Consider the following 11,551-nt stretch of genomic DNA (forward strand, 5'->3'; position numbering starts at 1 on the left):
AGAAAAAGTTGTTTGTTTAGTTAGGAGAATTCAGATATACAGACTGGGTAAAAGCCATTGCCCCGTTCTACTCCTTTTGGAAATGTTTGACTGCCTTAGCCATCATCTGTATTATCTCCAAAATTAAGCAATGACCCACCCTCAAATGTTTTATTTGCTCACAGAGATTGCCTTACTAGAAGTCATAAAAGCAAACACAAAAGTATTTTATTGCATTTCAACATGTGGCTAACAGCAGTAACTTTGCTCTCACTGTGCATGTGTATTGTTTTTCACACAGTGCCACAGGGGGAGATGTATTTGACTGGATTCAGGACCAAGGGAATTACACAGAAAAAGATGCCTCTAGTGTCATTAGACAGGTCCTGGAGGCAGTGGCGTATTTGCACTCTCTCAACATAGTCCACAGAAACCTCAAGGTAACTCGCAGTTTCTGGCATTGAAGTAAAAAGAGAGTCTTCACTCCAAAACAAATCCATCCACCCAAGACATCCATCCATCCATTTTCTACCGCTTGACAAATTCATAAAAATATTTGTCTGTTTGAATCCCATCTTCAAACCCCCTTCTACCGTTTTTATTTTGAGTCACAGTTTCATATTCCATTCGACCATTTTAATTTTGAACATGTGTTTTTTACTTTAATGTGTTTTTTGGTTTCATTTTCTGCTTTTAATGCTTTCCTTAAGTTTTACAAAATTTGGTGTACACCCCTTTGTTTTTATCTGTGGTTGTTGTGAAAGGGCTGTAGGAGACAGAATAAGGGGTTTTGATGAGCAGTGTGTGGGGGCATGTCTTTTGGTCACGTGGGTAAAGGTTGGTGTGTGCATAATTAGGCATTTAAGGATGAGGATAGGAGAGGATATGCTTGGGGTGCCATACTAATTGTTTACCGCTTTACTTTGCTATTATATTTCACTTCCGTTTGTCATCGTATTTTGTTAAACATTAAACCCACTTCAAATGCACTCTCAAAGCGAGTCATTCAAGAGATGAAAGACTCATTCTTATCCCTCCACCGTCCACCAGGAAATGTGGCCACATTACGTGCTTTATAAATAAATTTGGTATAATGGGTTATAAAAGCTTTGTGGTTATAGGCATAGGATGTGTCCCCTTATATTGTAGACAGGCAGATTTGTCCCACCTAAAAATTATAATGCGGATGAGAAAAATATTAGATTTTGAAATCTGGGCGTACCCCACCTTCCGCCCGAATGCAGCTGGGATAGGCTCAGGCCCCTCCGCGACCCCAAGATGGAGAAGCAGTATGAAAGATGGATGGATGGAAATCTTTAAAACTCACATGCTTCCATTTTCAACGTTCAACACAGCGGCATGTTCCCTTTCCTCAATGGCTCCCTCATTAATGGCAGTGAGTTTGAGTGTTAGATATGAGAGGTATAACTCAGTTATTTTTGTTGGCCAAACTGAACCACAAGGTTTTGTTGGAGGATAACCACATTCGTCATTAGAGGTTATCTTCATTGGCCAAACTGCTTTATATTTTAAAATAATGTTTAAAAAAAAAACAATATATTTTACAAATGTTATTTTTTTCCATGTCAGAAAGTTGTTACTTTAAAAAACTGTTAATGTGACATAGCTTTTTGTGAATGGTTTGTACTGTCGTTCATGTTTATGACATATTTCTCCTCAAAGTATTTGTGAATGTGTCAAGTTGCCGCTCCAATGTTAATCTCATTACTATGCCCTTGGTTGGTCACACATATGATGTCATTGCAAATGAACATTGTTTTAATAAATGCAGTTTCTCCCTACATACTCTCTTTCAAAACAGCTTCATACCTTTGTCAGCCTACCAGTATTTGAATTAACTATTAGCGTTGCTTTGGCCTAAGACGCCCTCTGCTGGTAGAAAGTGGGACTGTCTTTTAGGTTATGTGGAATTAAATTGTTTTTTAAACATGATTAAAATGTTTTTATAACTGCACATACATAAACAAGGCATTCAAAAACAACAACAATTCAAAGTTCAGAGGATTATTTCTATGATGTTGGTATGGCTGAAACCATAAGAGTAGTACACTTTAGAGGTGTCCAACCTCAAATCAATTCACCTTAACCAGTAGTCTATTCAGAGATCTCATAAGAGAGGTGGTCTCTGTCATGAGACCTCTGTCATGACCTCTGTTATGAGGTTGCATTCTTTTAAAAAAGATAATGTATTCTTACATGAAAGTGAAGACCAAAATTGAATAATATACCATTTTAAGGCATAAAACAGTTGGAATCACACTTGGTATGGGATTTCACATCATTAGCATCCAGAATAGTGTCTTTTAAACTACAGTAAATGTCAGTGTAATTATCCTTAATATTTAACATTTTGATGACATGAAAGGCGATGGAATAGTTACGGCATTTACTAAAGTGCACATCTACACAACGCTATATGGATGACAACGACCCTTTGAAAAGACCAAATGATTTGGCAATAAAAAGTAACAGTGAAATTGAATGACCTCCTAAAGGTAACATTCTTTTATTCTCACACGCATATTGGGTGGTTATTTTAGTGGTCTATTTTCCTATTTCATAATACTTTGCACCCATATAGCTACAGTACTGTATTATAATTATGTGTATTTTCTTGTAAATGATTTGAACTTGTATGTCCCTCCTTTTGTCATAGCTGGAAAATCTAATGTACTACACTGAGAACAATCACAACAAAGTAGTTCTACGAGATTTCTACCTCTCCAGATTTGAGAATGGACCCATCACAGAACCTTGTGGAACTCCAGAATACCTGGGTAAGATTATATCACATTACAAGGATTAATAATGTTCATTGTGCCAAACTTGTGTTTTTTTCCTAATTTACATTTGTCAACTTTTTGCCATCAAAATTAAAAATAACATTGGCTGTATGAAATAAGGAGAGGGGTATTTATTAGAGGCAAATACCCTGTATGTAAAGTAAAGCACTTGTTCTGGTTAGAATTATGAACATAGTCAAAATGGGTGATGAATGAATGATGAATAAGCCAAGAAATTTAGATATGTCTTCTAACACTGCTTCTTTTTATGAATCATCTCTTAGCACCTGAAGTAGTGGCTCGCCATCGGTATGGACGACCAGTGGACTGCTGGGCTGTGGGTGTCATTATGTTCATACTGTGAGTCTTCATTATCAATACAACATTTTATAGATTCCAAATCACAACTATTTCTGGGTCCGCTGATGAAGTGTTCTTTTTGCAGCTTATCTGGTAACCCTCCTTTTTATGATGAAACAGAAGAGGAGAATACAGATCTACATAATCGCATCATTTTCTGTCGCATTGTTGCTGGTGACTTTGAGTTTGATTCTCCATACTGGGATGACATATCCCCTGCAGGTACACAGTTTCACCACACAATGTCAACAAGCTGCAGTCAATATGTTTGGCTTCATTTGCTGTTTAAGCTAAGGAGCTTGTCTGTCGACTCATGGAGGTGGACCAGATGCTGAGAATCACAGCACAAGATGCGCTTTGGCATGAATGGTAATGCCGTAATCTCAAAAGTGCACATGTATTTGTACAAAATACCTGGCTTGGCCTTGTTTTGAGTGCTGCTTTTGTCAGGATTGCAGGAAATGGTGCATCAGAAAAGAACCTGAAGGATGGCGTCTGTGCCCAATTTGAGAAGAACTTTGCAAAGGCCAAATGGCGGGTAAGAAGTCAAGCTCACCCTCCATTTCTAATACAATAAATGATGTTAAACAAATGCAAATAGTACAGCATAATAACTTGCGCAAATGTCAAATGGGGAAAACAGAACAAGATGAAAACCGCATAAGTAATGTCCATAAACCTCTTCTCTCTTTCCTCATATAATTCCCAGGAGTTGAAGGTATTGTAGCTCATCATGATAGCGAATGTAAGGACAGAGTGTGGGTGGAACTGCACATTCAGTCTGGCATGATTAATGAAAAAAGCATCTCCTCGTGGCTGAACATGCTTTTGAATTGCCTATTTTAGGGGGAAATAATTCCAAATAATTGACTATTAGCAGTCAACCATGAGATGTGTTGATCATACAGTGACTGGTGAAGCTCTTCCCATAAATTCTGTCTATGCCCACTGTCACTGTCTGTCCCAGAGGAGATCCATCCACACTGCCCCACTTTTCCTGATCAAAGTCAAATGTTCAAAGTGGCTCGGTCTGTTCCTTTTTTACTCCTCATCTGCACTAGTCACATTTGTACAAATAAGGTCATGATCAGCAACCGGAATATACAGTAGGTATTTTTGAGTAATTGTACTATTAGTGTGGATTAGGAGAGAGTAAAATGAAAAGGATGTGGTGGATGTAAGCCACTGTGGACCATTCACGTGTATTAAGGCCCTCTGTCATTCCTTTAATCGTTGTACCTGTACATTACATTCAAGCAATCAAAACTACATGCTGCTTCGTACAATAATTGATGTGCCATGATAGCTTTCCACTTCCAGATAATCAAACACCTGGTTTAAAAACATTTTTTAAGCTTGTACATTTTCCCAAATACATTCAGTGTTTTTAGTTTTAAGGAAGTCAGGGGAGAGGAAAAGATTGATTAATCTCTGTGTGCACATTTATTAGGCAAAGTGAGTGTTTTACTTATCTCTCATATGACTGCACATTTTCAGACTCCATAAAATACCACATTCCAATTATTTGCATGTTAGGTTATTAGAGACACTAAATTGCCCTTATGTTAATGTGAGTGTAAATAGTTATGTCCTGCATTGGATTGTCGGCCTTTAGGATGTAGCCTACCTGCCTCTCACTAGTGACCCTAATTAAGACAAGCAGTATAAAAAAAATGGGTGGAGTTGAATAGATAATTATATGCAGTGTTTGTTACCTCAGGTTGAATGGAACAACAATGAGATTTAACTAGAAATGAAAAAGTGACTGACCTCACCTGATTTAAATCCAGTTGAGAATTTGTGAGCATTACTCAATGTGAGATTTGCAGTGAGAGACATGTGGGACAGTGGGAGTACGTGGTTGCTGCTTCAGCAAAAGCTGACTGCGAACTGATCAATATACTGACAAACTATGGATGAAAGGCTCATTGTAGCTATTGAAAAAGATATGGTGGCTTTATTGGTCAAAATTTTACCGAACAGTCATTTTGAGTTTCTTTTTCAGATTTTTGTATATATTTGTGTATTTGAGTGTGAATTTATGTGTAATTTGAAGGGCTGTCTTTGGGCACCATACGATTCGATTCCAATTTTGGGGATAAGGAATCGATTCAGAATCAATTCTCGACTTAAAAAACATTTCAATTCAAAAGCAATACTTTAATAACATTGGATGCCAGTTCTGTGATTAACTACATTCCTCCATAAAATAGATAACAGCTCAGATAAATGTATATATTACTGAAAATAAACTGTGTTTTGTTTAATAAAATTCTACCCAAACATTTGTCAAATACATATTACATGTCAAATACAAATAAGGCCACAAGAGAAATATCCAATACTTCTCTTTTCTAAATACGTACGTATACACATATATACATATATATATATATATACATATATATATATATATATATATACATATATATATATATATATACACACACATATATATATATATATATATATATATATATATATATATATATATATATACACATATATATATATACACATATATATATATATATATATATATATATATGTATATATATACACACATATGTACACATATGTATATATATATATATATATATATATATATATATATATATATATATATATATATATATATATATATATATGTTTATATTTAGTATATACATATGTTAACCAATTTTTTGAGGTGATTAAGAATCGTTACAAGTAAGAATCACAATTCGAAAACCTTTTTTTTTTTTTGACACCCATAGTAATTTGGCTGGCTAGAACTTATTCTCTCACCCATATGAGCCAAAAAATATACAATTTTGATATTCCTATGATTGTTCGCATTATATTTGATCATCAGTAAAATTGAATCTAAAGGATATATTTTGCCTAATAATTGTGCATGTGACGTAGCTCTGTTTTTTAAGTCAACAAGCAAGCAATGAGGTATTTGGGAAGACTTTGGATTGATTCAAACCAGGGTAAGATCAATCAAATCTACCTGGAAGTAAATACATGACACACATCTGCAGAATTCATTTCACTAGAATCACATCCTAGCGCTTTGATTGTGCCTTGACAAACTGTCAAATGCATAACTTTTAAGCCAACTGTCAGTAATCATTGATTGTGTCAAGGGTTTATGGGAACAAGTAGTTAAATACAACAAGCAGGTAAATCCATTGTTCTGTTATCATCATTTTATCCATTTTCTTTGCCTCTATATTTTGCAGAAAGCGATCCGCGTCACCACTTTCATGCAGCGACTGAAGAACTCTGAGTCAGTTATTGACAGTTCAGCTGAGGTAAAAAGTGAGGAAGCAGGGGAAGTTGAGGAGGGGGCAACCCAGGTGGCAAGCAATGACGGAGGTAGAAGGGTCGCTGACGGAGGAGGGGTGACTTCCAGTGGTGTGTCCTTAGAGGTAATGGTTGAAAATAGACCAGCAGGTGTGGACCAAGAGGTGGAAAAACAGGAGGCAAATGTGATTCTTGAACCTTCATCTCCACCTGGCGAAAAGCTTGGCACAAAGAAAGCACCAGCTAATGAAAAAAGGAAAACAGATGATCAAAATAAAGAATCCAAAATAACCCCTGAATGCACTAAGCTATTAGACAGTAGTTCAGGTCTACATCTTGACAGGAAACAAACAAGCGCCTCACCTGATCCCAACACCAAGCGTAAGATGGCTGCAACAATCCATCGTCCTCCCACAGCTGCTGGTAGTGGCACACAGAAAGATGAGAGTGATGGAAGCTGGTGTCAGACTCAACTACCTGAGGCGGTTGCAGAAAGTTCCGTGGGAGAAGCAGTCACACCGGCAATTGCACCGGGACCAGGGGTAGATGCAAGTCTTGGTGTTAATTTAAGGGGTGAAGCCAGTCCTGTGTTGAAGAATAGGGATGCCCGGAAAATAGACAGATATAGTGCTGAGTTTAATATCGCCAGGGCAAGTCCTTCAATAGGTCAGGCTTGCTATGCAATTGGTAGCTCTGCTAGTTTGGGCCGTCACGCCACCCCATACAGCACAGACATTGGGACGGTAAGCATGGGGATGGCAGGGCCCTATGGGAGTCCTTATAGTACTCTCTACACACGGGGACGAGGGGTAGGGATGTATGGGACTGGGCTGCATCATGGAGCAGTTGGAAGCAGTGTGACAAGCGACTGGCAAATGGACAGTGTAATCGAGCAGATAGAAAAGCAAATGGTGGCAGTGCTGGAGAAAATAGAGGGAGACATGCCCTCATTGCTGGAGCAAATCAGTGACTGCCCCTCTGAACCACTACGCATCAGGAGTACGCACGCCTCACCCGCCACCTCTCGTGCACGCACATCACAACACCCAACTGAAACATCAGGCACCCCGCCACCTCTTCCCACGTCTCCCAGGCCTGCACTGCCATCGCTCCCTCGCCTTACTATTCCACCTCCTTCCTATCCTCCACCTTCCCCTCCTCAGGCTTTAGTCCAGGCTACAGAGGAGCAGCTGGAGAAGGGTGGACAGAGAGGTGCAGACTATTGTGGCCATTCTTCTGGAACTGGAATGGGCAGAGGGTTATAAAACAGGTGAGAAAAGTATGATACAAAACAAAATTTGGGGAAAAAAATCATCTTGATCTTTTGTTGAAGGTCTTGATATAGTCGCACCCAGACAACACAGCCACCTCATCCCCCACGGAGATGTTGTATTGTGTGGTATGATAGCATGGTCACAATAAGATGACCAGTACCCAAATACTCATCTTATAAAGAAGAATAGGTAATCCATATATTTGTATGACATCTGTAAAGAGCATGATCTCACTCCACTGGTCTCTCAACACTAAAATCCACTTTGTGTCGTCAAAAAGTGCAGCACAGGGGGAAATGGAATATGAGTAACTGATAAGGTACTATTTTAATTTAATTGTCTCCTGCAAATTGTAAATGCAAGTACTGTAAACAGGTTCCTAATTCTTGTTCTGCTATGTTGTAAACTTCCTCATGTTCACACATTTTTTGTAATTAAGCAGTTCCATTCGTACTTTTGTTTATTTTATTGTAGATTTTCATTCTAGGCTGAAGTTGAGATGCAGCAAACTGGACTGATCCAAACTTATAGTTGTTTAATGTGAACATGTCTACACCCTAATCCAGTGGTTCTTAACCTGGGTTCGATCGAACCCTAGGGGTTCGGTGAGTCGGCCTCAGGGGTTCGGCGAAGGTCAAGACACACCCGACTCATCGTGTAAATAAAAACTTCTCCCCATTTGCAGGTGTGTAATTTGTTATGAGTTCATGCACTGTGTTGGTTTTGTTCTTTGAACAAGGTGATGTTCATGCACAGTTCATTTTGTGCAGCAGTAAAAAAACATGGTAACACTTTAGTATGGGGAACATATTCACCATTAATTAGTTGCTTATTAACATGCAAATTAGTAACATATTGGCTCTTAACTAGTCATTATTAAGTACTTATTAATGCCTTATTCGGCATGGCCTTATTATAATCCTAACCCTCTAACCCTAGCCCTAACCCTCTAACCCTATAACCCTAACCCTAACCAAATAACTCTAAATTAAGTCTTTGTTACTTAGAACAGTGTTTTTCAACCTTTTTTGAGCCAAGGCACATTTTTTGTGTTGATAAAATGTGGTGGCACACCACCAGCAGAAATAATTAAAAAAAGAAACTCAGTTGACAGTAAAAAGTCGTTGTCGCAATTGTTGGATATGACTTTAAACCATAACCGAGCACGCATTACTATAGCTCTTGTCTCAAAGTAGGTGTAGTTGACTTATTTGGAGTTTCTTTGCTGTTTTCCTGTGTGTAGTGTTTTAGTTCTTGTCTTGCGCTCCTATTTTGGTGGCTTTTTCTCTTGTTTTGGTATTTTCCTGTAGCAGTTTCATGTCTTCCTTTGAGCGATATTTCCCGCATCTACTTTGTTTAGCAATCAAGAATATTTCAGTTGTTTTTATCCTTCTTTGTGGGAACATTGTTGCTTGTCATGTCATGTTCGGATGTACTTTGTGGACGCCGTCTTTGCTCCACAGTAAGTCTTTGCTGTCGTCCAGCATTTTGTTTTTAATTTGTAGCCAATTCAGTTTTAGTTTTGTTCTGCATAGCCTTCTCTAAGCTTCAATGCCTTTTCTTAGGGGCACTCACCTTGTGTTTATTTTTGGTTTAAGCATTGGACACCTTTTTGCCTGCACACTGTCTCCCGCTGTTTCCGACATCTACAAAGCAATTAGCTACCGGCTGCCACCTACTGATATGGAAGAGTATTACACGGTTACTCTGCCGAGATCTAGACAGCACCGACACTCAACAACAACAACACATCATTTGCAGACTATAATTACTGGTTTGCAAAGCATACTTTTAACCCTTCCATCCATCCATCCATCCATTTTCTACCGCTTATTCCCTTCGGGGTCGCGGGGGGCGCTGGAGCCTATCTCAGCTACAATCGGGCGGAAGGCGGGGTACACCCTGGACAAGTCGCCATCTCATCACAGGGCCAACACAGATAGACAGACAACATTCACACTCACATTCACACACTAGGGCCAATTTAGTGTTGCCAATCAACCTATCCCCAGGTGCATGTCTTTGGAGGTGGGAGGTAGCCGGAGTACCCAAATAGGTGAAATTAGATAATCTCCCACGGCACACCAGGCTGTCTCTCAGTACAGTGGTTGAAAAGCACTGACTTAGAATATGTTCCCCTAGTGCGGGGGTCGGCAACCCGCGGCTCTAGAGCCGCATGCGGCTCTTTAGCGCCGCCATAGTGGCTCTCTGGAGCTTTTTCAAAAATGGATGAAAAATGGAAAAAGATGAGGGGAAAAAATATATTTTTTGTGTTAATATAGTTTTTGTAGGAGGACAAACATGACACAAAAATCCCTAATTGTTATAAAGCGCACTGTTTATATTAAACATGCTTCACTGATTCGAGTATTTGGCGAGCGCCGTTTTGTCCTACTAATTTTGGCGGTCCTTGAACTCACCGTAGTTTGTTTACATGTATAACTTTCTCCGACTTTCTAGGACGTGTTTTATGCCACTTCTTTTTCTGTCTCATTTTGTCCACCAAACTTTAAACGTTGTGCATGAATGCACAAAGGTGAGTTTTGTTGATGTTATCGACTTGTGTGGAGTGCTAATCAGACATATTTGGTCACTGCATGACTGCAAGCTAATCGATGCTAACATGCTAGTTAGGCTAGCTATATGTACATATTGCATCATTATGCCTCATTTGTAGGTATATTTGAGCTCATTTAGTTTCCTTTAAGTCCTCTTAATTAAATTTATATCTCATGACACACTATCTGTATGTAATATGGCTTTTAATTTTTCGAGGCTCCAGACAGATTTGTTTTTGTACTTTTGGTCCAATATGGCTCTTTCAACATTTTGGGTTGCCGACCCCTGCCCTAGTGTCCAAAAAACTCTAAATTCAGTCTTTGTTACTTAGAATATGTTCCCCATACTAAAGTGTTACCAAAAACATATAACTTTGTCTTGAATTTGGAAAAAAAAAAAAAACATTTTATTTTTCACTAAAGAAAGGTTTGATGAATGCGCATATGAAATTGGTGGGGTTCGGTACCTCAAAGGTTAAGAACCACTGCCATAATCCAGTAGTCTTGCACATATATTTTGTTGAAAGGAAGAGCTAAACGTATTACTTTTAGTATCACAAGTGTAAAAAAAACAATGTATTACATTTTTATCATGATTTTGGATCAATGTGGCCGATTAACCCCTGATAAAGTTATCCACTATTTCACACCCCTATGTAAACTATACTGTCTGTTGGTCTTTCAATAAAGTCAGAAATTGTCATCTGTACATGTTTCATTTGTGGAGGTTTTGACGCGAATTAAACTCATGTTAAAGACTAACAGTACTCGATATAATGGAATACATGAAATAAACGCAGGCCAACGTCGCAAAGAGTCGAGAGTGCCTACACATCCCATCTGCCATTGCGGCCACTTTGGATTCGACCATATTTTTGAGGACACGGGTAAGGAAAATGGTGTATGATGGTTAATAAAAACGCAATAAAAACATGTGCTAGTACACAAATCGATGGTTTAGGGGGTATTTTATGTGGGTTTTACGTAATAGGAAGGATGTTTAATGGTAAAATAAGTAATACGAGCCTGCCATTGAAATCTCCAAGCCGAGGTGGTCGCGCCTGTAACGTGCACATGTTGCTGCTTTGCTTTCCACTGAAATAGTGAGGGCTTCAGCCACCACCGGACAGGCAGCCGTAAGCGGAAAAAAAAAAAACTCACGCAGAGCCCGCCACCGTGACACACTTTCACGGTTGCCATCAACAGCGGCGTTAACATTTGTCACGCGATTTCCTAGGACTTTTCTTTGGTACAGGCCGATTTTTAACACTACAGATCAGGCAGA

The 11,551-nt window shown here is 38.8% G+C and overlaps 2 protein-coding genes and 1 long non-coding RNA gene across 5 annotated transcripts in view; 2 read left to right on the forward strand and 1 right to left on the reverse strand.

Moving 5' to 3' along the window:
* camkvl (CaM kinase-like vesicle-associated, like) overlaps nt 1–10,975 on the forward strand; it is a 97,702-nt gene extending 86,727 nt beyond the window's left edge. For all 3 annotated transcript variants that reach the window (XM_061979938.2, XM_061979932.2, XM_061979931.1), the window contains 7 exons: nt 281–419; nt 2,657–2,777; nt 3,068–3,143; nt 3,229–3,365; nt 3,434–3,512; nt 3,594–3,681; nt 6,371–10,975. In XM_061979938.2, coding sequence (XP_061835922.1) covers nt 281–419; nt 2,657–2,777; nt 3,068–3,143; nt 3,229–3,365; nt 3,434–3,512; nt 3,594–3,681; nt 6,371–7,699 — 1,969 coding nt within the window. In that variant the 3' untranslated portion in view covers nt 7,700–10,975. The remainder of the gene's footprint in view (nt 1–280; nt 420–2,656; nt 2,778–3,067; nt 3,144–3,228; nt 3,366–3,433; nt 3,513–3,593; nt 3,682–6,370) is intronic.
* LOC133619089 (uncharacterized) overlaps nt 5,833–11,551 on the reverse strand; it is a 7,507-nt gene continuing 1,788 nt past the window's right edge. Inside the window, exons 2-3 of the long non-coding RNA XR_009817404.1 lie at nt 6,798–7,019; nt 5,833–6,677 (exon numbers count right to left, since the gene is read on the reverse strand). This is a non-coding gene — a long non-coding RNA (uncharacterized lncRNA). The remainder of the gene's footprint in view (nt 6,678–6,797; nt 7,020–11,551) is intronic.
* uba1 (ubiquitin-like modifier activating enzyme 1) overlaps nt 11,368–11,551 on the forward strand; it is a 24,477-nt gene continuing 24,293 nt past the window's right edge. The window contains exon 1 of the mRNA XM_061979927.1: nt 11,368–11,551. This exon is cut by the window's right edge and continues 15 nt beyond it. The gene's annotated coding sequence lies outside the window, so the exon portion shown is untranslated.

This window comes from Nerophis lumbriciformis, linkage group LG01 (assembly GCF_033978685.3).
Source record: "Nerophis lumbriciformis linkage group LG01, RoL_Nlum_v2.1, whole genome shotgun sequence".
Lineage (NCBI taxonomy): Eukaryota > Metazoa > Chordata > Actinopteri > Syngnathiformes > Syngnathidae > Nerophis > Nerophis lumbriciformis.